The sequence below is a fragment of the Botryllus schlosseri genome, chromosome 9 (genome assembly GCF_051294905.1).
Source record: "Botryllus schlosseri isolate E-star chromosome 9, Bs_hap1, whole genome shotgun sequence".
Lineage (NCBI taxonomy): Eukaryota > Metazoa > Chordata > Ascidiacea > Stolidobranchia > Styelidae > Botryllus > Botryllus schlosseri.
The window spans coordinates 5,999,813-6,024,858 of NC_137244.1; the positions used below are offsets into that span (position 1 = coordinate 5,999,813).

At 40.2% G+C, this 25,046-nt stretch overlaps 2 protein-coding genes across 8 annotated transcripts in view; one reads left to right on the forward strand and one right to left on the reverse strand.

Moving 5' to 3' along the window:
* LOC145446931 (armadillo repeat-containing protein 8-like) overlaps positions 1 to 25,046 on the forward strand; it is a 393,366-nt gene that overhangs the window by 185,300 nt on the left and 183,020 nt on the right. The window lies entirely within an intron of this gene.
* Positions 1 to 25,046, reverse strand: part of LOC145445926 (chondroitin sulfate proteoglycan 4-like) — a 39,109-nt gene that overhangs the window by 7,911 nt on the left and 6,152 nt on the right. Inside the window, exons 7-36 of the mRNA XM_080324082.1 lie at positions 24,474 to 24,743; positions 22,630 to 23,666; positions 21,542 to 21,684; positions 20,755 to 20,879; positions 19,901 to 20,134; positions 18,654 to 18,858; positions 17,725 to 17,898; positions 17,599 to 17,663; positions 16,717 to 16,853; positions 16,307 to 16,500; positions 15,330 to 15,444; positions 15,122 to 15,272; positions 14,562 to 14,751; positions 14,109 to 14,221; positions 13,736 to 13,860; positions 12,373 to 12,562; positions 12,009 to 12,243; positions 9,923 to 10,048; positions 9,383 to 9,581; positions 7,643 to 7,764; positions 7,432 to 7,563; positions 7,278 to 7,364; positions 6,505 to 6,652; positions 5,847 to 5,958; positions 5,647 to 5,788; positions 4,826 to 4,990; positions 4,455 to 4,754; positions 4,020 to 4,196; positions 3,393 to 3,567; positions 3,179 to 3,328 (exon numbers count right to left, since the gene is read on the reverse strand). Of these exons, the coding sequence (XP_080180208.1) occupies positions 3,179 to 3,328; positions 3,393 to 3,567; positions 4,020 to 4,196; positions 4,455 to 4,754; positions 4,826 to 4,990; positions 5,647 to 5,788; positions 5,847 to 5,958; positions 6,505 to 6,652; positions 7,278 to 7,364; positions 7,432 to 7,563; positions 7,643 to 7,764; positions 9,383 to 9,581; positions 9,923 to 10,048; positions 12,009 to 12,243; positions 12,373 to 12,562; positions 13,736 to 13,860; positions 14,109 to 14,221; positions 14,562 to 14,751; positions 15,122 to 15,272; positions 15,330 to 15,444; positions 16,307 to 16,500; positions 16,717 to 16,853; positions 17,599 to 17,663; positions 17,725 to 17,898; positions 18,654 to 18,858; positions 19,901 to 20,134; positions 20,755 to 20,879; positions 21,542 to 21,684; positions 22,630 to 23,666; positions 24,474 to 24,743 (5,738 nt within the window). The remainder of the gene's footprint in view (positions 1 to 3,178; positions 3,329 to 3,392; positions 3,568 to 4,019; positions 4,197 to 4,454; positions 4,755 to 4,825; positions 4,991 to 5,646; positions 5,789 to 5,846; positions 5,959 to 6,504; positions 6,653 to 7,277; positions 7,365 to 7,431; positions 7,564 to 7,642; positions 7,765 to 9,382; positions 9,582 to 9,922; positions 10,049 to 12,008; positions 12,244 to 12,372; positions 12,563 to 13,735; positions 13,861 to 14,108; positions 14,222 to 14,561; positions 14,752 to 15,121; positions 15,273 to 15,329; positions 15,445 to 16,306; positions 16,501 to 16,716; positions 16,854 to 17,598; positions 17,664 to 17,724; positions 17,899 to 18,653; positions 18,859 to 19,900; positions 20,135 to 20,754; positions 20,880 to 21,541; positions 21,685 to 22,629; positions 23,667 to 24,473; positions 24,744 to 25,046) is intronic.

Sequence of the window (25,046 nt, forward strand, 5' to 3'; positions counted from 1 at the left end):
ATTACCCGCAAAATGTTGTATATATTGGACGGAAGTGCTACCAAATAACATCATAAACTTTACGTTGCAGTAGTGATAAGCATTTGCAGTATATCATTGTGGTAAGGACTGTATAATCTCCGTCTAGGAAGACTAAAATGACTGATTTAGGTTCACAACAGTTTCAGTTATAAGCCTTCGAAGTTACTATACGCGCGCGCGTCACTCGCAGCATGACTCATTCTCTCGGGCGGCCTGCCGCGAGATGACTAAAACGGTCGGTAGTGTTTTGATTAGAAATCATCGCCTATTAGACGTAGAGTGTTGACTTAGGGCTCTCTAGAAGAATGAATACTGTGCCTATACAATACATAAGACTCTATCGTCATCGAATACCTATACTAAGGTTCATAAGGTCCGCAATTTAGCATTTCTGTTCCCAACCAACATTTTCTCGGCTTGCTCTTGATATAAGTAATCAGACATGCCGTCGGTGTCGATTTGAGTGACGCAATCAGTTGCGCGTTGACATTTTGAATCGAACGATACCTGGTTCACTGTGTTCGGGTCCCAGCAAGGTACCATTTTTCGATTTTGAAAAATGCAGTAAAATTTTTCGAAAATGGCAGCCGTTGCCAATCGGTTAAAAGAAGCTCACAGGAAGGCCGTTAGGATTTCGTGCAAAGCGTTTGAAAGTAGCTGCCGAAGAATGGGCGTGCCACCGACCATAGAACGGCGAGAAAACTAGTAATCACGAAACCACGGCTTTTTATTGGCTAATCGGCTATGCTTCAATGATCACGACAGCAGCAGCTTGTTGATCAGGTGATCAAGAACTCTGCTACCGGCGGCGATTGTGAAAGCGCATTGTATGTAGGTTGACAGATTATGATTTAGGATTGATTAAGGGTATGTTGAGGTACTAAATACATGATGAACAAGCAACAGCTGCTTCACAAAACCCTCTAAAGCATGACCGCTTTACTGTGAAGGAAACCGCCGTAGCCTATATGCCTTGTCTTCAACGAGGGAAAGCATAGGCGCTTATACAAGTGGCGACGGATTCCTAGTTTCAAAATGGATATATCATTATTGAATACAAATATAAAGCTTAACAACGACACTATAATTTGTGTGATCTTATTGGGCTCAGGTTGTAGTACATAGTTGAAGTTTTGAATGCTCTAGGGATCGGCTGAATCAGCGGGTTTTGCTTGGCACTTATCAGATGCTTACATCAAATTGTATTCACATTGCAAGTGTTGTCAAAGTCCTTAATGATGACGCAGAAAAGAGGTGTAAAAGTAAGCACATACTATGCTGGATAGGATATGTCAATGATATGGCAAAGTCCCTAATAATTTCGCAGAAAAGGGGTGTAAAGGTAAGAGAAAATGCTGCATAGTGCATAGTATCCAGCATAGTTTGTATATCATATCAAGCATAGTCTATGCTTACATTTACACCTAGTTTCTGCGGCATCATTGGGGACTTTGAAAACACTTACAAGTGAATTCAATTTGCTGTAAACATCTGATAAGTGCCAAGCCTAACCGTCTGATTCAGCCGATCACTAGATCATTCAAAACTTCAACTATGTACTACAACTTGAGCCCAATAAGATCACACACATAATAGTGTCGTTGTTAAGCTTTATATTTGTATATCCTTTCTGAAACTAGGAATCCGTCACCACTTGTATAAGCGCCTATGCTTTCCCTCGTTGAAAACAAGGCATATAGGCTACGGCGGTTTCCTACACAATAAATAAGTCATGCTTTAGACGGTTTTGTGAAGCAGCTGTTGTTTGTTCATCATGTATTTCGTACCTCAACATACCCTGAATCAATCCTAAATCATTATCTGTCAACCTACATACAATGCGCTTTCACAATCGCCACCGGTGGCAGACTTCTTGATCACCCAATCAGCAAGCTGCTGCTGCCGTGGTCATTGAAGCATAGCCGATTAGCCAATCAAGAGCCGTGGTTTCGTGATTACTAGTCTTCTCGCCGTTCTATGGTCGGTGGCACGCCCATTCTTCGGCAGCTACTTTCAAACGCTTTGCACGAAATCTTAACGGCCTTCCTGTGAGCTTCTTACAGGCTCAGTGTCGTTTTTTATCAATAATCTATAGAATAAGACATTACAACGGAGGATTTGTAAGATTTTCCTAATTTTGGACAACCCTAGTGCACACGTAATTCAATTATTGTTGGTTGCTGTCGACATAAAAATTTAATTTAATTGACTCCTAGATTTTTGAGAGATTTAATTGATCTTGAAATTTTCTGCGCGCCCTGCGCGATTCATTGCGACTTCATTACTCGATCTTAATATAGTAGCGCCTTTTGCAATCTGAGCTCCAGAGTAAAGATGCGAACAGAGGAGGAAAATATTGCACCCCATATAGAAATATCAACTTGGAATCGTGTGCTCCTCACAAAATAAATTTGTTTCTGGTCCGTTTGGAAGATTCCAATCTCTTACCACTATACCGACAATCCTGTTGTGAGGTCAAGAAATGACAGCATGGAACTAAGTGCCTGATAACAATTGACCCACCAGAATATACATCAACATTTATAACTTGTCCTAAATTTTCGAAAACACCCCCTCCATCAACTCTACCGGTGAATCTGATCACATGGGCTGCGAAAGGATAAATGTTTGATAGTAATATGTGAAACTACTTGTATTCATGACGAAACTCGTTCGTAAATCTGAAATAACTCTCCCAAAACACTCCCAATAGCTATTCATTACACGACCCCTAGCGATATGACATAAGCAGATTAGACTGACTTTCGTCGGAAATGGGCGTGGACAGTTCAACATGGGCATTTGGTGTGCAGTTAGTTCAATACGACTGTCCTGGAATGCGGCCGTAGGCTATATAAGTAATCGAAATGAGACCTTGAATAGCAAAAAGGTTGCCCCCCCTGATCTAAACCAATATAAAATTTGATGTTTCATTTCTCAATTAACAGACAAGCGTCTGACTTGTTTTTGCAATTGACATATGGTGTTGCTGACGATTACCCCTGACGAGTGTCAGCCGAAAATATTCGGGTTCATGTCAATATGAATATAAGCTACTATTCAATAACATATGGTGTTGTAATGTAATCGGTGGACTGTGAGGAAACCACTGCATTTATGGGTAACACCAGCCATTATTAGCAGGATCAGAACATACTTTTCGACGAGACTTTCACCAGTTCCCCCGTTGTTGGCCCCTTGATCACAGAATAAATCGGCATGGAGCCGGCCTTTTCGTACAGCGTTGTCGCGTCCAAAACTTCCAAATCGACTCTAGTCAGACCATTCTCGCTCACAGAGAACAAATCTGCAGCCGAACGAGTGCAACGAATCAATGTGAATCAATTCATACACTCAGTATTCCGACATACCTGGTTTCCTGATGGAAGGCTCAATAATTATGTCGACCGAGATAGATTTAATAATGTGACTCGATTCTCTATGATACTTCACTTCCAGCTGGAGTGCGCCGCGCGGGGACTCGTTAGAGACCAGAGTAAACACGACTTGCTTGTTCAGGACGCTGTCGTAGGTAAAGTAATCAGTCTGGAAACAGATAATATTTGTCAGCAAGTTAAATCCGACATCATTTGCACAGTCTGCGGGTGGGAGGATAAAATTAATTTTCACGGGCAGTATATCACCAGAGGTGGTCAATAACTTTTAAGCACACGGGCAATACATGGCTCCAGTTGCATCCATGGCTGTCAACCTTTTATCTCTGCACACCATCCAAAATAAACTACAGCTCACGTTCATGGAGGTCACAGAAGGTTGCCCAGTAACGCAGTAGCGCATGTATTTCTATTACAGACATCAACCTGAATGTGGTGGTATAGTTTTTATCAGCGCTCATGACCACTATAATTTTGAACCTTCATATAACTTGCGAAACCATAATAACTTTTCGCAGACAGATAACAAATCCCTCGTAGGTTGCCCTCCACTGAGTTACACAACCGAACAGTGACATTATATCGACAAAACCGGCATCGTACCTGTTTACCATCGACAAGAACCAATCCTATGTCGGACATGCGAGTTACGTTGAAGGAAATCAGAGACACATTTCCGTTGGTAGTCACGTTCAAGATTTCGGTCGACACAACGGCAGAAAACGTTCCCTGTTGTAGCCGCAACGCTGCAGGTTGGCATTCAACGTAGACAGCATGAATCTGAAGCATATTACAGTGTTGATGTGTTTTCAATTCTGACGAAAATCTTAACGAAATCTCAATCGCTTTCACACAATCAACAGGTTGATTTCTTTCATCAATAGGAGCAATAGCTGTTTACTTAAATTCGCCCTAAGCCTGCCGGATTATCTGATGAGGATTGAGATATCGTCAGATAATCCAAATAAATCACTGTTGTAATCAGCATGTCGAATACCTATAAATCAGAATAACACAGCAGATTGTCATAAACCTTACCCTGATTTGAAATAAATTAAACGCCGGGCGTTGAATGCCATCCGTCACGCCAAAGTAAAACGCGTCCCGAACGGTTTCCCCACTCGTTAAATTGAGTTGGCTCGGAACAAAAAGCACCCTCTCTAAGGTTACATCTTCTTGCGTGAATTTGTTTACGGGCAATTCCGTGTCGCTCGCGTACACAATTCTACCCTTCGACGGCTGTCTTATTATCTCATATTGTATTTCAGCGGGACCGCTGTCGAGATCGCTAGAATTCATGTATTTGGTTGTAATAAGCTTTTCAAAGCCGTCGATAACCTGCAACAGTAGAGATAAGATATGTAAGTCTGTTAAAATCTGTACCAAGGAAATAAATAACTTCAGCTTACGTTCAATACTGTCCCCTTTGTTAACAGAACGGGTGCATTATCGTTTAACGGCACGATGGTGAAGTTGAAATAATCTTTGAATGAGGTATGGGGTACGACCCAGTACGAGCCCGTGCTAGACTTGAAACGCGTGTCCACCAAGTACATGTGTAAATACATTTGATCCTGAAAATGACAATGGTATTATGATCAGGCACATTTAAGCGGTCTGAAAAGGTTGTGAGCGTAGGTCAGGGTTGCTACTCCATCAAAACGAGCCAAGCTTGTCGTACAGCTAGTTGCTGACGATTACCCCTGACAAGTGTCAGCCGAAAATATTCGGGTTTATTTCAATATCAATATACTATTCAATTGTATGTTTGCTATTCTAATGCTTACGAGGGTGAACTATGATATGATACATACTGAACTACGTTCAATGTTTAGGATTTCCCGAATTCAGTAATCCCAATTCTAATCTAATTTCGAAAAAGCTGTGCTGCTGTAATTCTAATTCTAATTTTATTTGGAAAGAACTGTGTCATAGTAATTCTAATTCTATTCTTATTTGGGAAGAACTGTGTAGTTGTAATTCTAATTCAAGTCCAATTTGAAAGTGAGCAGCTATAATTGTAATTCTGACAATTTTTTAGTCGCCCAAGTTTGGTTGGAAGCATGATACGCAAAAACAGTGATGTCTTATTGTTGGATTAATATCTTCGAAATTTCAACTCGCAAATCGTAAACACATTATTTTATCAGAACATAAATTCGACTTGGAGACATCCCAAAAATTTGACAATTTAGCCGTCCATGAATAGCATATCACCGATTTGTAATACCTGTAAAGTATCAGAATGATCGTGACGATACCAAATCTTGTTGGTTTCGAGATCGGACTGCGTAAACGTGGTGTTAAGCTCGGTCACATTTCTGCCGGAAATTGATAAATTTCCATGAGATGGCAGCATCTCGATCGCATAGCTGAAACGGAGGTATATTAAAAAGCTGTCTCCGCGCACAAAACAAACTAAAATCTCACATCAGCCTGAACATACGCTTCTTCTTATGCGGCGGAATCTTCTTGAATAGGTTGCTGGCGTCTAGCACAGATGAGTTGACGGCCACATTACCGCCCTCGACAACAGTTTGTCCTAAAAACGAACGGCATGACTTCATATTTTGTGATACGGTCGTCGATCTACAATGTTCTCTCCAATTCTCTGCTAGTTGCTGACGATTACTCCTGACGAGTGTCAGCCGAAAATATTCTGGTTTATTTCAATATGCACAAAGAATTCTGTAATAGATAGTGTTATATGCTTGTCCAGCCTTTTTGGGTGTATTGTATAATCTGATTTTGTCTCGTTACCTTTGTTATGACTAATGGTACAGTTTACTTCATCTAGCGTTCTTTTTAATACTACATCTTTATGTGATGCCGTGCCGAGTTTCTTGTCTTTTTAATCTCTGTTTACATATTTCTTATTGTGCTGTTAACTCTTGATAAGGGGCACACGAAAAATCCTTTAGTTTATAAATTATGATACAAAGAATGTAAATGTAGTCCTGAAAGCGGATGAATGACTACCGAAGCAAATATCCAGTTAATCTCAACTAAACCCAGGGAAGTTTTGCTTTTATGCAAAGACAGATCTGAGCATATAAATAGTGGATAAGTTAATAAATCTTATGCTTACCGGCATTCAATTGGATAGGGCTTCGGCCAGGAATGGCGTTGTAAGTGACGTTGATCGAAACCTTGATATCATTCACAACTCGTGCCGGCGCAGATGAAGCGGAAACAACAAAGCTATCAGAGGCGCCCCACTTCTCCAACTCAACGTTCTGCAAAATTTAAGACAGACCATCGTCATTTAAGGCTGTAAAAATGTTGGTACTCAATTATTGACGGAGATAAGAAACTTTGACTACAAACATCCATAAAAGCCACAAATTATTGTGAAAAGACTTGAATTTCTCTATTGTAGACACAAGGTAAGGCTGGCAATTGGAAGCGAATAGATCATATAAAATCAAAATCAAAAGTTTTATTGACACAAGTTTGCTCATCTTAACATTATTCAAAATAAATTAGGGCAGTTAAATTACGGGGAACCCAAGGTGATCTTTATTCCGATCCCACTTTGAGAAGCGCTCAATTTATTGGCTTGGCTAGATTTGAATTTCAATATGTTTTCCTGTCGTAACAGTGACCAAATAGCAGTTTCATTAGTGCGCAAAATGAATATCCTCACGCTTCGCAGTAAATTATCACAGGATATTGCATTTCAATCAAACATAATTTGACAATTTCATTTTTAAGCAGGGACACCATGAATTTTGCGTGATTTGCAATTCATTGTTAACTTTTCAAAGGGCTTTTGGGAACCACTGATATAAACAAATTATTAATACATGATTACACTTTTGAAGAGATATACCCAGTATACTACTTCGAAACGTCACCAACCTGACTGTAGAAAATTAACCCTTCATCAATATCACGTTGTAGGAAAGAAGATATCCCGTTCTCATTATCATCAGACGCCGACGTAATCTGAACACACACAACAACAAATACAGCTCGTGTTTACACAGACCCCCAACAGAGAACAAAAGATTACCTTTCTGACCAGCCTGCCGATGGAAGGCGGATACGTAACCGTGTAGGTAATCGTTCGGTTGGGATGCTCCAAATCGTTTGTAGTAGACGAGAGTACGGTTACGCCCACTGGAGTCGAGACACCGGGAAACGCCTGTTGTGTTTCAATATTTTATATAATTTCATAAATGATAGGATTAGATTGGGATAGATATATGATGCGAGAAACTAGCCTGTATGACTCCATGTTTTTTCACGGTAATGATAAGAGGCCTGGCCGTTACGACAAAGATTGTCTTTCTGGTGGGCTCGTAACCATCGTCGCACTGAAAAGTGAAGCCTCCCGTACTGGCACCTGGGAAAACATGAACGCAATTTGATTACAAACGTGCAATTGGCATGGCTGAAAACTATTTCTCGCTTTTAGGCCTGACAATTTCATCGCTATAGCATGACGTTAATCAATGCGTTACTTTGAGCCATACAAAGGGTATAAGAAATTGTATCCTACATACATAAAACATATTACCGTATAGAATTTGTAGTGGATAACAACAAAAAAACAGAGTGTTCTTTGAAAGTACCAACCAATATTGTAGCTAGGTACAGTGTTATATTTCTTTTACTTTGCAAAATTCGAGAATTTCTTCGCATTTGACTTGATTATCTTTACAGTTATGAACAAGGTAGCAAGAAAATTGCTGGGTTTGGTATTGCATGTATGGGTGGTACTTTCAATGTTTGGCTCATAACCAAAGACAGATCACGCCGATTATTACTCCTACACACATCATGCATTCATATAATACTACTTTCATTTCCAAACAAATTGAAATAGGTTGACAATACTCTGTTACCAGCATGATACGATGATATTACAGCTCTACATAGTACATATCAATTGCTAAAATTCGCCATTGTAATATAAAATAGCGAAATTTAAACCACAGACGATTCAATAATCCTATCAGAATTACTTATTTGCGAGTGCTTACGCTTTTAAAATTCGAATTCAAATATCATGAACTTGGCCACAAATAAAAAGCAGTTCCCTGTATCCGCAAATAGACTTTCATTTCAAACCTTTTCACATGACCTTGCTTGAATACATAATAATTGAAGAGTGTTCAATGCTCACGACAAACTTAATGGGCAGGGTTTCTAGATGTGGGATACAATCTCATTACAAAATAAACGTTAAACGCAATCCAATAAAATCAATAGAGCTTTACGACCGGGGACATAAAACCGTCGTAAATTACGACTTACATAATCACCAGCACAGGCAAGGACATACGTAGCACGTGGGTTCAGATGAAAAGTCAACAGGTAGTCAACGTGTGAATGACTCGTAAAAATTTACTACATCTCCATTTCGAATAACGCAAACCATACCACGCCATGCCAATTTCAACAGATTACATCAACTGAACATTGACGCGTCATTGCAGTATGGCCGCAAATATTTAGATACCGAGCGAGTGCAAACATAACATGACGACAGGCGTGATTTCGCAATGCACAATTCTTTTAGATGTGCCGGTGCCTACGTGACACGTTTTCGCACCAACATGTAGTGATATAGTGCCAATTAGAAGGAAATTCCAACCAGCAGTCCTGTTTGCAGGAAAAAAAACATATGCCCTAAGGTGGTCTGTATCAAAGTATTCGTACATTTTCAGATTGTGCCCTCGAGTTTGGCTTTTATGTCTTGAGATTATCTTCATTCCTACTTTTTAGCCCAAACTACTGACTTTTCAAACTTTTGATATTCTTAAAATATCTTTTTCTCAAAATTTTGATTTTACACAAGGTATGAGTACCGGGAAACATTTTTGAGGATGAAAATATCGTCCGATCAACTCGAAAATTTGTAGGTTGACATATCTCGGGATGCCGAACAAGATGTTTGTTATTTTGGTATTAGTAAGTGGTTCATCCCTGTATGATCAGGACATATTTCTTCACAGTACCTTTATGGACAAAAACGACCTTTCCGTCGTCGATATACTCTTGCGTGAAGTTGAAAATAGGAACGGTTGGCTCTTGCGTTAACGCAAGGAACCCGTTGCTGGCGGGTAGCACTTGAAAACGGATTTCTGCAGCCGGGCTGTCGGCGTCGACGGCAGCCAGGTCAGAAGGCGAGATCACCGTGACTGAATTATTCCAAACCTGAAAAATTGATTTCAAAATACTGTTGGTGTTGCAATTCTACATAAAACGCATCGGGTCGGTGTCAAATGTCTTGTTGCAGTGTTTCTTTACCTTTTTCCTAATGCGATACCTAAAATTATTTGGTAGGTTGTGTGGATGCAGCCTAAACGTGATGTAGATGTAGCCTAAAAAGCTATCTCATGAGGGAAAAAATGAGACAGAAAAAGGACATAGGTCAAAGATATAAACAGATGTTGTTACGGCGATATAACTGACAATCTAGTTTTATAGCAGCAGTTTCAGTATTGGACATCTATGGACCCCTTACAACTAGTGCACAGCACAGAATGGTCACTTACACTGAGCTTTGTATTATTCACAATGACGGGTCTCTCGTCGTTTACCGGTATGATGTCGACGTGGCCAGTCACAAGGTCGCTGGTTCTCCGCCCATCCAACGTAAACGCTTGCAGAGTGAAGTTGTCCTGTGTACGATAAATATCGTACAATGACAACTCGTAACGTAGATTTACACCCCAGCTCTGTATCAGCTTAACCGGGCAATTTAGAACATTTACAAGGCGTTTTGTTCGCGATGGGCCAAATCAAATCACAACCAATTCGAATACCCACACCTTGCTTTGAATCGAATAGAACCAGATATTTGTAAATTATTTCCTACTTCTATTAGCGTGGTTAATCAGATTTCGCTGTATCTCACAAAGATCATTGCACGTGATTATGATTGAACAGTCGATTGATTACTCTGGATCTGGTTGACACGAATGTCGTCACGATTACATCACATGTACGAAGTACCAGACACTACCAACCTCAGCATTGTGCTGTGCTATTCTGCAAATATGCACGTTTACTTAATCGGTTCGTCTCTCTCTCTTTCTCTCTCCCTTATCCATAAAAAGGCCGTGCTATAATCAGATCCGATTTTATGAATCTACGTCATTCATCACTGACAGTGATCTGTCATAGCTGAAAGCGTAATATAGTCGTTCTCAACCTTTGGACAGTCACGGAACCCCTCAAGTTTTCGATCAAAGATAGCTCAATTATCATGCAACCGTCGCCTGTCTTGTGCAAATATTAACTGTAAGCTTCTCAGAAACAGCTACAAAATGACTTTTAGCAAAAATAACATCATACTTTATGTAGAAATTGGGTGGACTTTTATCATTTCGAAGCTAATTTTGCAGCTGTACTTATCGTCTTGAAAATATGCGTCTTCGATTTGGTATAAACCAGTGCCGAGCATGTTTCCAGGAAGATAGGCGCTGGCGAATGTAATATTAAAGCGTAACGTTTCTGACGACACCTTTTGGTGCGATCGCAACATATATGGCACCAAAATTGAGTTTTTAATTAACATATAACGTACAGCCTAGTCATTTCCATCTAGCATCTCATCTTCAATGGTTATGTATATCACAGGATAAAATATGGATATCTAGGTGAGGTTTCAATCCCTTCGTTGCGACAGATTAGGAAAGGAATTCAGGATTTTCTATTATAAACTATCCCAAGAAAACGTCTCTAACCACCAATATGTTTGTATTAGGGTGGAGTGAAAAAAAATTGAATTTCAAAAAGCGCCTTTGATATTTGGTCCCAAATCTCAAATGAATTACTTCTATCATCATCATCAGGAGCCTGCACCCTCTAGTGGCCGTGCAATTTCACCGAACGAGCCTAAAATAGCTAATTCTGCCATATCTCGATAACCGCTTATGCTGGAAAGCTAGTTCTGGGCTTAAAAGCAAGAAGCAACATGTTTCTATCCCACTCCGATAACACTTTGTCTTGAAAACGTACAGAAAAAAGTTAGAATCAAATTATTGATTTATAGACCGCCATTAAAAATGTCGGTTGGTTTTACCAAGTTTGCAATGCTAATTTGCATGTTACAATCTGTTAGATTGCTGCTTTAATAACAAAAAAATCTTTTTTGGCGGACTTATGGGTTGATTTTTATACCAACCTAACATAATTTTGATTAGTAGAGGAGAATGATTGAACTTTCGATATATTACATCGTCACAAACCTTTATGATATGAACTTGGTGAAAAAAAGTATCTTCCAGTTCAACTCTATTCAATTATTTGCTTGTAACTTTTTTACATTACATTTTCAAGACAAAGTTCTATGGAAGTGAGGTAGAAACAGGTTGCTTCCGCAGCTTTCAAGCCCAAAACTAGCTTTCTAGGATAAGCGGTTGTTGTTTCAGCTATAATCACTTGAAGTATGGGAAGCCGCGACCAAATCCACTTTACTTACGTGGGTGCCTAGCAGGCCTTTTATTTTTGACTTCACGTGAAGTAGCTTGAACATGTCTTGGAAATCGTTACTTCTAATTGTAATTGAGCAGGAATTTACAGCCTTGGTCCTACTTCTACATGAATTACATGACTCGAACAAAACTTCTAACTTACATGTAACGAGTCCGAGTCGTCGTGCGTGTAATACAAGAACTCTTCCACGGCCAGACGGTAGTTGAAACTTCTCAGGGCCACGTCATCCTGCTGGGCCGATTCGAAAATACCATGCACGGCCGGAGTCACGATACGTACTTCCACGTTGTCCACATCAAAGTGGTCACCCTCGATCCACAAAAAGTCGCGAATCATCGCTTTTGACTTGCCTTCGCGTACCGAGAAATTTCCGACTCTGTGAAAGTAAAAAATATTCAAAGATTTCCAAGACATATATATAGTATATGTGTAAGATTTTCAAGCTCATACCGATAACTAGCACCAAATCACTCAGGTACTTAATGCTACCCAGCACAAGACGTACCGTAATGGAATCTTATCCGGGTTGATATCAAAAAGGAATTTTTGATCGTGCAGCTTCATCAGACCGTTTGAAACGTTGAAGAAAAACCAATCCAGCAGAACACCGTCGACAAAGTCGACATTGTCGTATTGAAACGATCCATTTTGTGCGTACTGTATCCTGCCTTGATTAATGTCAGCTTGAGTGAAATCTGAATGCAAGAATTCGTCGCGTTACAAAATAGATGGGCTCAAATAAGCAGAAAAAAACTCTTTCACGGCATAGATCATTTTTAAAGAGCTTCTTGGAGGTAGAGAACTTCAACACACAATTGAATAGTATATTCATATTGAATATACAAGATCATATATGGTGAATTTAGTTGAACGAGATCAACGCATATAATTTTATTCATCATTGACAGCGACCCCTCCCAAGATATGTGATTGTAACAGCTCAGTGTCATACAACATGCGGAAAAACCTGATGGACGCCAGTGAATTTGGCATTGAAAATGAAATAACCACCATTATTACAAAATCGATACAGGAATATTGCATTAAAAAATTCGGAATTGAATATTTCAATGAATATGATAGTGAATTGTGGCATATGGGACTTGGTATGCATGTCTTTATGTATTCAGGTCAGCATTCAGGGTTAGGTTAGCCTTGAAGTTAGATGCTATGGTAGGGTAAGGATTAGGGACCACCAAGTGCCTCTGGTCACCAACCAGCATTTGAAAACCTGATTAATTACGATCACATGCCATCAGTTACGAAGTACTTCTACTTTATCGGAGCACTCAAGTTTCATCTACTTGAACAACTTATTCAAGTGGTCACATTTGGTACTACTCCTACTTCTAATTAACATTTATCAAGACAAAACTACCTAGTTTTTAGCAGGGTTGTAATGACTCGAGTCATGACTCGACTCGAGTCAATCTGTCAATCTGAACCAAGTCAAATGACTCGAAAGTCAAACGGCCAAGACCGACATTTCATTGTAATTTCGAAGAGTAGTAAAGTAACCACCCTATCGGCATTTTGTCTATTGGTATCCGCACTTGAAAATGCGGCCAACAACTGCTACAAGTTTTGAAAATTAGTATATTATTAATGTGAACCATTCGATATCATCAAACAGAGTTATAAAAATTGAGTTTAACAAGGCTTTAACTGGAAACTGAGCAGTAAACACAATGACTTGGACTCGACCCTCTGCTCGATGACTTGGGCTCGGACTTGACTCGGTTGTGAATTGAAGATGACTCGACTTGACTCGAGTCAAAACTAGAAAAGTGAGATTGACTTGCGACTTGGTTATGACCGGGGTTTTTAGACTTCGAATTTTGTAGCAGAATAGGAATGCTTGTACGCACCGGTCACTTTATGCGTGTTGAATTCTGGATTGTCCACTTCGGACAGGAACACCAGCTGTCCAAAGTGCGGCGATCGGACGACGGTAAACTTGATTTCAGCGGCTCTCACGTCAGGGTGGACAACTCTATACCAAGTATTTTTAATATCAATGCAAAACAAGCATTTTGTAGAGCATTGCCAGGTAAACGCGCTGCATTACTGAACACCGTACCGCAGAAAAGCCTGTCAAACAGGTTTCACAATCCAGCATAAAATTTTTACGATTCCACGACTTAAAATTTATTCCGCAATTGAAACGAGTGATATTTCACATAATTAAGCACTCGATCCCAAGAGCTTGGCAAGCATTCCCACCCTCTGAGACGCTCCTACCTCAAGTTTTGTTTGCGTAGATAGACCTTTTCGCCTTGTCTCACAGTGATGGTACGATTCTTTTGCACGGACGGAGGCTTGGCTTGACTCTCCAACTGAACTTTGATGGATATCTGTACATTAAATGCCATTACCCTGAGTAGAAAATCAACACAGATGGATGTGGGTGTAGTGACATTACCAACATAGGTGAAGTCTCTCAAGATTTGGAGAGTGTTAACAAATAAACCTTATTATCTTCGTAAACATAAAGTTTCCTTAACAATAACTGGATGTTAACAATAAAAAAGCAGAGAACTGGCATTTCGGTGATAGTGTATCTCAAAACTACCACTCATATGGAAATTATCAAATAAAATGATCTTTGAAGAAACGTATGCACAAATACCATGATGAGCTGATTTTTACGATGTACATCGCTGCTGCATCACCAATTATGACTTAATATCCTACATTGCCACTAGTCGATAATGATCCAGCGTGCACGGTGAATAGAATTTCGTCGTTCCAAGTCGGAGTGTCACGGTGTCCATATACGATCTGACGGTGAATCAGTGCTGCTTGAGTAAACTCTGAGACTGGATTTTTTTCAATGCTTGAAGAATTGACGTAAAGGAGTCCATTGCTCGGCCCCGCGGTGACCCTAAACACGGAGGCACCATTTGACGTGACGTACTGTAAAACCGAGACGGAACCATGTCCGCGCTCGAAAGCATCTTTTGAATGTTACAAATATACAACACAAGGTTTTTGGGCAGATTTGCACAAACTCGTGGATTTTTCAAAATGCGGAACTACAAGTGGACCTACTCAAAAAACGGTAGTTAACCAACCTGATTGATAGTTTATAGTAGGCATAATCTGCTGGTGCACTCCAAAAAAGTAGAAACACTTACTCACAGATCAACTGTAACGCCATATACAAGCATCAAGTGTCGAGTATGAGCCGCGTCAATTCACACATGACCTAAATTCCCAAACACCAAATCGGATCTAACGATAGAATTGCGTACCTGTAAAGGATATCATTCGACGAGCCTTTCACATTCGTTGCATAAGCCAGATTGGAAGCCGTTATCAAGACTTCATCACCCTTCACGACGGTAACGACAGAAGAATTTTCCCTGCGCAGATAAGGCTGCGCCGCCGATATTGTAATAAGCCCTGTTGAATAAATCGGAATGCAAAATCCGTGGAAGAAAAACGATAAATGGCGCTTACCCGGCATGTGATGTTTACCGTCCTGCACAAAAAACACGAAACGTCCGTCGTCGCTGCCACGATGCCGAAATAAAACTTCACCGTTAGCGACCTGCCTTTGAGTAAACACGCTGATCTGTGCAATTCAACGTACAGTACTATTTAGCAAACGTGATCAGGGTAGTCAGATCCGATGCTCCAATAGAAACAGAAGTTAAAGCTGTATATTCACAACGGATTGCAGTCAGAAGCTAAGTGTCTAAGCGGTCAGCGTTGTTCAAATGGAAATACAGGCAAAGCCGTAAGTTTCCACTCAATTATGGGTAGAAGTGGCCAAGACATGTCATGATTTGTCATAATTGCTGCGTCAGGTCAAAAAACTGTCAAAATTGTTCACAAGGTCAAAATTTTTTTTCAACCTGCATTTCGTTTGCATCGTAGATTTTGCACTGTCGGTGATCTAATCATTTGACATTTTACAGTTTGCTGTCTACTTTAAAGTTGTCTGCTCATTGTGTATCATAAACGGTCAAATGATAGGTTGACATGGTGTTATGCTCAACATACCGCAATATCCTAACTGAAGCAAGACTGCGTGGGCATTGGTTCTTATATCAAGAAGCACATGATGAAAAACTGTGTGATGTAGACAACATTGTCAGAATGAAGCAACACGGTGTGTCACCAACAGAGTACGCCCAATTTCAGTGTTGCCAGCCAACAACTGCTGCTGTTGAACGTTCTTTCTCCATTCTCGACAAGCTAATAGTAAGGACAAACACTTTCTACCCGAGAATGTAGGAATGTATCTTTCTTTCATTGTACGACAACAGATTCTAATTATTTATGCCATACTACAGGAATTCTTCATAGGTCCAGATTTCGTTTTGTTTTTTCAAGTTAAAAATGTCAAAATTGTTATATTTTAGGTCAATGTCTTCTGTTTTTATGTAATTAAAATTGCCCTAGTCATGACAGATACTAAAAATGCCACTCACTCTTTGGTGGCTTCTGCTGGTGGCGTTGAGAATGTCGCCGTTTGTGATTCCGCGCTTCGTGATCACCAGGTCCAATTCGTCAAAGTCAGAGTCTTCGTCTTTGTAATAAAGGTCGTCTGTCGTGAGGAGTCTTTCGCCATTTCTAATCGTCCGAAACACGCGCTTGGAGACCCAAACCGGTCTTTGGTCATTCACTGGAAGGAATTTGGCGACATAGATAACGGTAATCTCACAATATAGCAGCCGTAAGCCCTAAGGTGTGTGAGAAACATCCTCTGTTAGCTACTGGTATAATAGGCACATAGGCACATAACATGCATGGATTAAAAACCTTGAAATAGCAGTAAAATAAACCCTGACAAAATATACCAGGGTACCCCATTGAATCGAATTAGCCTGGCATTACTGACCTGGCGTGATACGGATGGAAAGGTTGGCGACCAGCGACACATTGGACAGTTTGGCCACGGTCTCTGGCAGGCGTCCTTCCAAAACAGGGGTGACGCGGAAAGTGAACAAATCATTCAGAGATTCAGAGTCGTCATGCCTGCAATATGGATTACAAAGTATGGAAACAAGGCTAATACATACCGGTACTCAAAATAAACTTTTTCACAAATTTCACCGAGCTTTCAGAATTTCATATAAAACTGTCAAGTTTCCTAAAAAACGCTGCTTATCAAGTTTGGCTCAATTATCATCCATAAAAGCAAAGTTCTTGAAGAAAAGTTTGGAATTCGTCAAAAAAAATCATATCTTTCAAAGGACCCCATGAAATTGTTGGTTCGTTTACGCAGCAAAAATAAATCCAACAAAGTGAAGTTTATCGGTATAAAATTTTGCTTTTGAAAAAAACAAATATGTAACGTGTGAAATTATAATTTTAATACTCCCACACAGAATATAAATAAATTCAACCATGTAAACGGACATGCTTTAAATTTGCTTTTGAAATTTGTAGAGCTCATTTTATACTACTTCAAAAAGGATGAATCTGCACGAAGCAGAACCTTACGACATTAATTCTGCTACTACTCAGGTATATGGAGGTTGGCAAAGTACTCATATAGCAGTAAAAGTAACGCCGTAAATTTTCACTCAAGGACAAGTACAATGAGTGATCTCCAGTTAAGAAAGTATTCTAGGTCTAGTGTCGCCTGAGAACGCTGAAAAGTGTAAGTAGAAATCACCTGAAATCATAATCAATCGAGCAAGCTGTGGAACTAAGCAGAAGGAGTAATCTCCTCTGCTCGAGTAGCTACTCTAGAGCACAAGAACAGTATCAAACCTACTCGTATAAAAGAGCGTTGTTCTCCAAGTCGGTAGACCAGAATTCCGATATGTTACTTTGAATCACCTAAAAAAAAATTACAAGACTCCAACAAAACAGATTTCAAGCAACAAAAACTCCGACCTACCGTAGAAGGTACAGCTTTTCTGTTCAAAACGCCGTGTTCGGGATATTTGACGATTTCGAATCGGAATATCTTGATTCTGGAATTTGTCGGGCTGGTCGGCAGGGAGGCTTTCAGATCTCGGATTCCGATCGCTGTCTCTCTTCCTTCGTCTACCCGAACGACTTTTGTTAAGATCTGAAGACATTACACAATCATAAACAGTACGAAAACGCAGTGCTGCATTCAAAATTCAAGGCCGAGTCCATTTAAAAATCTTGAATTGTTTTGAAAAACTCAAATTTGTTACAACAGTACTTCCCGAAATGGGGGTTACACTATTACGGTGTAATATGAGAAATAGCAGGGATAGGAGACATGACTATTACGGCATAAAAAGAGAAATAATGACATTGTCAGAATGAAGCAACACGGTTGGTCACCAGCAGTGCACGCACAGCTTCAGTGTTGTCAGCCCACAACTGCTGCTGTAGAACGTTCTTTCTCCATTCTTGGCAAGCTACTTAGTAAGGACGGACACTTTCTACCCGCTACCCGAGATGTGGGAAAGTATCTTTCGTTGTACTACAACAAATGCTAATTATTTCTACCACAATGCGCGATGTAACTACTGGGATTCTTCATAGGTCCAGATTTCGTTACAATAAAGTTTTTTCATGTAAAAATTTGTCAGTATTTACGTCAAAAAAGTTCTTTCAGGCCAAACTACTTCGCGAGGACAGACAGTTCCAACCAGAAATGAAGATAAGTAGCACAATTCCAACATGTTGGAAAACACCTAATTTACATACACAAGGTCAAAATTTGGTCAAAATTAAGTTTTTTAGGTCAAAAAATGTCAAAATTTTGATTTTTAGGTTAGAATCTACCGTTTTTAGGTAAAAAAAATCGCCCTACTTTATAAGGAAATATCTTATTTCTCCATAACTCACATTGATCCTGTCCAAATCGGGAACATAGGTGACGTTCATCATTTTTAAAGGGGAGATGTAAAGATCGTTCACGGCTGCGTCCATTTGGATCAGTTCTTGTAAGCCTCGAGCCGTATACCTGGTCTTCACGCGTACGCTGATTCTTCCTTGCAACAGCTCGCGATACGTAAAAGAGTCGGTGGGCTGCAGAACTAAATTCCTGTCACTGTAAAGAAAAGTGGAAGCATTGAAGACTTTTAGTCTAAAATATCGATTTCATATGTGAAAAATATCAACACTCAACAGGACACCAGTCTGCAGTATGTTAATTGAGTGGAACGTTAACATCAAAAAACTCTCCAGGAGCAGTGATTTCCAAGCTTTACAAGCTCAACATATCTTTATAATGCATAATAGGCAGGGATGTATTGACTCGAACTTTTGGTGACTCGACTTGACTCGAGTTATTTTTTCGAAATGTGTAAAATGACTCGACCTGATTCTGATTTGACTCGACTTGTACTCGAGTCATCGTGCATGACTCGAATCAAGTCATATGACTCGACACTAGGACTGCCAAGACAGACATTTCATTGTAACTTCAAAGAATAGCAAAGTCACCACATGATTGGTATTTCGTCTATCAGTCCTGATAATAGGAAGATCGGCCGGAAACTGTTGAAACTGAGGGAAATTACGAAATTACGAATGCGAGCCGTTTTATATCAAGTGAGCAGAGTTAAAAAAAGTGGGTTGAAACGGATTGAACTCCAAACTGACCAGCAAACACAATGATTTGGACTCGGAATCAAGTCACAACACTATGACTTGGACTCGAGTCACAACACTATGACTCGACCCTCTACCTACTGACTTGGACTCGGACTTGACTCGGTAGTGAATTGACGACTCGACCTGACTCGAGTCAAAACTATAAAATTGAGATTGACTTGTTACTAGGGACCTCGTGACTTGGTTACAACCCTGATAATAGGTATCTTCCAGAGATTCTTTCAAATCAAATATAGATGTAGCCAATTTGTGATAACAGTTTTTGAAATCAAAATAGAATTAATTTATCTTACAAAAGCGACCAACTGACGAGCTTATATTTAATTTCAATGCACAGAATTTTACTTTAAACAAGTCAAAACTTTCCATTTTGTATATTTCAAATTACTCCAATAGAGGCCAACACAAAATAAGTTTGAGTCAAGTTAGAAGCCACAAAACAAAGCGTAGACATGATGTAATAACGTAAGACTCACTTGTAAAATAATTCAACGTGCTTCGTTGCCGCTTTCAGCCGAATTTGTATACGATCATTGTCCAAGACTATATCGTTAGCAGTAATGTTCACGTCGTCGGAAGACATCATGACTTCCTGCACCCCTTGCTTGAGAACAATAGTCGCCAGCGACAATGAAAGGTTGACCTTTTTGATGGAAATTTCCTGATAAGTGCGTGAACGCGCTCCAGCCGCTGATAGTGAGAAAGCAAAACTGAAACGGAAGAAAACCAGATTGCTTTTTGCAAGATTGCAACATCCCTTCTACTTGGCATACTTGCCAAGCAAACTTTTTCTATCAGCGAATAAATATAGGCCTAGGCCTACTACTAAGTTGATGCCCGGGTATGCACTGGTCACTAGGTTTGCTCAAAAATAACTTGTTTTCCCGGATTCCGGGGATTCACTGATCAAATTGTTTGGTCGCCTAAAAAGGCTGCACTCCAAGTTTGGCTCGATTCCAACCAGCAGGAGCCGAAGCAGATCCAATTGAAATTTTTGAATTTATTGAAAAAATCAAGTAAAAAAGCTTCAAATTTTTCTGTCGGCCCCACGAAACTGTGATCTACAAAAACTGACGTAATTCCAACCCGTAGAAGCGAAGTTATTAGAGTTTTTCATGAAGAATTCTTGGGATTGCTCACCATTTATTGCATTCAATGCTATTTTTGCGAATCCAAACCTTTCAACTGCAATATCTTCGCTTCTACCGGTCGGAAGGGAGCAAAAATGGGTACGCATCGTTCTTTTAGGCAACTTAACAATTTCAAGGGGTTGACAGAAAAATTTGAAAATTTTATTTTATTAAAAATTTTGAACAACCCTACTGCTCACCTATCTTGATCAATCTCATTCGGCAATTTGGTCCTGTTCGTGTTCCTGTACCGCACAGCACCCCGCGAAACGTCTTCCATTGTGAAATTGTCAGTCTCTGCCCACACGTTTCCGACACCATGAAGCTGAAAGCGGAGATGAAAAATAGTTTTGAATGTTTTTAACTAAGAGCCATCGGCTGCATCACAGAGATATCACAGACTACTTTCTATTTTAGGAGATCTAAAGTAAAAGCAGTTTTGCTTAAAAACTGACCGAGTAGAACTAGAAGTAATCTGAGGACATAGTTACTTGAGTAAGTACACCAACGAGCTAAATTTACTTTGGCCTACTCCGAAAAGAAGAAGTATACTGTTACTGCATGGTTGTAATCAAGTAACAAGGCTCCGAATCGCAAGTCAATCTCAATTTTATAGTTTTGACTTGAGTTAAGTTGAGTCATTTTCAATTCACCACAGAGTCAAGTCCGAGTCCAAGTCAGCGAGCGGAGGGTCGAGTCCGAGTCTAAATCACTGTGTTGACTGCTCAGTTTCCAGTTAAAGTCTTGTTAAACCCACCGTTACTGACAAACTTGGCGTGTCGCTAACTGATGCACAGAAGTCATAAAAGTGCAACTTCCGATTTTGAAATCTTGAGATCGGAAAACAAAACTATTAGAAATGGCATGCAAGCTAGGCCACCCTCGGAACATTAATTTTTTCTATTAATGCGATTACATGTGTCTGTTTCTCTACTACCACTACTACTTTCACCATGCCTATATGACGCAAAAATGTAAATTAGTTACCTCTAAAACCCCGAGTGCCGGCGCAGTCTCAATCTTGACAGCGTAACGAACAGAATTAGGTTCCGCGTTCGATGTGACTCGAATGGAGTCATCAGAAATGATAATGGCGGATTTTTCAATGAGGTTCAACCTCTCCGTGGTCGCTGTGAATGAAATGAATTGAAAAAATCAGATCACGAGTTACGGTAATGTCGGAGATAGGTAATGAATAATATTTTCTAGAACAGTATGAAATTGGGTCCGATATTCTGAGCCAGAACAGGGGCTCTCAAACTTTGGGTGGTCAAGTTTTAGGGCTTCATGAAGTCGAAACTACAACTGTAAAACTACATTGTCCATATTTATAAGATTTATCTTTACTTTTGACAGATTTCTAGTGGTCACTACAGGTCACAATAGCCAGAAGGACTGTGGACCACGGGCAATACGTGCTTTCCTTATAGGTATTAGGTAGCTTTTAAGGCGTCAACTGGACCAGATGGCTTTGAGGCCTCATTTTTTTGTCATGATCTTCAAAAGTTTGCGGTTTACGGGCCCACGTAACAACCCAAATATTCTCAAGGGTGAATAAACCGGGATCTAGAAGGATATAATCAAAGATGTTACACAAACTTGATATATCAGGTGCGAAATCAGCAACATTGCGCATGAAAGCTACAAATCTTGCAATATTTTCATCAATACAGTGTCGACTGTTCCATGTTCACATCCTTCCTCAAAAATCATGAATGTTATTAATAGCACTCGGCCGCAATGTTACAAAGTTAAAATTCACAAAATTGATACTGTATAGTGTTCGTATACGGCAGCTTTTGCAGTCAATATAGCACACCCAGATTTTCCCTATGTTGATCCACATACCAAAAAGATAAAGGACATGAGTTTTATTCTAGACCTATTCAGCAATTTTAATTGCCCCCTTTGGTTTTAGCGCCCAAATATTGATAAGAACCACGTGTGTTCTCGTCGGAAGCCAACAGCTTTCGACTTGTTGATCAGTGTAATCTAATCAGTGAGGCAGTTAATTTCGTCAAACCTAATCGAACTGAAAACTATCGAACCAAACAGTACACGGGATAAATTTGTACCTGTAATATTCAGAGGTTGCGCCGCGATCCTCAAAACGAGCGACTTGTGTTCCCCAGACGCGTAGCCCCCGTCAGGGGAGGGGTTGAACAGCCGGAGAATCAGCCTCGTATTGTCCCTGGCACTATTGTAAGTGAAAGTGACTTTACCGTGGTCTAAATCAGCTTGCGTAAAATCAGTGATAAAACGTCGTGGATAATCTGTGTTCTCGACAGAAAATTCATCGTTATCCGCCTCTCCCAGTATGGAATAAAATATATCGCTTCGGCCGCTGTCACTATCAGTGGCGTTAAGCACGCGACTCGGAAAATGAGTCGGTACGTTTTTGATAGGACGAAACACATAATCACGAGGTATGGTAAGCGAAGGCGCATCATCGACCGGAGATATATCGATTTCGAGTCGGATTCCAGCAGAACCTAGCACAAGGCCGGTACTGACAAATCTCGCATCATTTACATCGATATTTTTGATGATATAATCCCTCTGGGCTTGAGTCTTATCTTTCAAATCCCAAACGGTCGTGAAATTTGCGAAATCTGAAACAGTGTCTGTCCCATCGTGGCAATACACCAGCGATCTGGACACAATATCACTCAGTCTGAATTCGGTAACGCCAGAGTTATCACTAGAGCATGATGCCCCTCTCAAGATACTACCGTGTCGCGTTTCGATGTCTGTTACAAGCAGTATATCTGTCTCTGAAACGTTGCCATTGTAAGATGATAATTTCCATGATAAATGCTGCCGCGTCAGCGTTACAAAACCGCCTTCTGAAACCTCGATCGGATGAGAGAATAACTCGATTTCGGGAAGCTTAAATTCAGGAGCAGCAGTCGTGATAACTCCTGTCGACGTTGTGACTTCGTAAATAGGTGTTGTGGCGATGGGTCGCTGCGAAAACGTGCCGTACAGCTCAGACATGAACTTGTCGGCCTCCCAAAAATCCATCCCGGGAGAAATCAAGTTTGTGAAAGGTTTTAACGAGCAACCAGACGTCACGCCATAGGTCTCGACAAAATCGCTAATTCCCTTTCTCCTGAAAAATGCACAATTCGGTAAGAACGAACGAACATCCTCACATACAAAGACGGCCATGTTTTCTATGTCACATACGATAAAGAATAGATGGACATATATAGATAGATACTGCAAATCAGAAGTTCGGTAACAAAGTAAGGGTCGCACTTTACAATCCGTGTCCACTAGGGCTGTTCAAATTGGAATTGGAATTGAGCCAAAGTTAGTGTACAGCGTTGTTTTTTTAATCAACCTAACAATTTCATCAAGTAGCCAGTGTAATCTGAAGAAAAAGTTTTTTTTGAACAGCCCTAGTGTCCACATTCAAGTCGGAATACAAACAATTTCTAATAAATGAATACTAGTCAGCCAGCAACATTTACCGGACCACGGCCCGACATATCGATCTCGTCTTCCGTCACATGCCACCTGATCTTGTCGCTCGCCATTTTCTAATATCTTCTTTCCCTTTCATTCAGTGTGCATGATTACTCTTTACATCGCCTAGGCCCAGGTGGGTGTCTGATCACAAAGACTACTGTCGTTTCGGCATCTTCTTATTTTTAATTGTATCGCAGTCTCGTGACGTTTTGAAACGACGGCAACGGAACTACACCGAAATAGTCCTCAAAGTTTGAAAATCGGCAATGGTCAATTGCGTCAAGCGATTGTTCGGGCCGATTTTCAAACTTTAAGGGGTATTTCGGGGTAGTTCCGTTGCCGTCATTCCTGGCCGGCTTTTAACTTGGAAATGCAAGATCAATCGCATATTGAAGTCTTATGATACCCAACAACCAGTAGGCAGTAGACAAAAAAATCTTCCAACCTTTGATTCACTTTGATATTCTTGATGCACCCAGGAAAAGCGCCACCCACAGAAGCCACCCCGTCCACGATACGAAGCGATAGCAAGCTCTGCGGTATAGACCCGGTACTCAGCAAATGTTCCGGCACCCCGCCAACATACAAATATCCAACTAGATCGAGATCAACGCGTTGACCAGTACCGACGTCTGCGAAGTTTTTCTGCTCGAAAAACGCTTTAGTTTTGTTGCCATCCACTCGAATATCCAGGTATGAGGAGCTGAAGCTGAATCTACATGCAAGAACGTATTTCAGAAATCGCGGTTCGATATTTAATGACACTAGGGTTGTTTAAAAGTAGGTCCTATTCTGTTAACAGATTATATCACCATTGTTTTCACTACGTTTATTCAATGAAATAGACAAATTTCAAGATAAACAGCGACCACGACCAGCGTCATCATTTTAATTAATTAGCAATGTTTTTATCAAAACTCTTTGACTCTCCATTCAGACACGCCTGCAACACGATGTTTGGTCATGGCGAAGTGACACAGTTTGTCCCCGTAAATACTGCCTTGAGAGACTCTTGGGA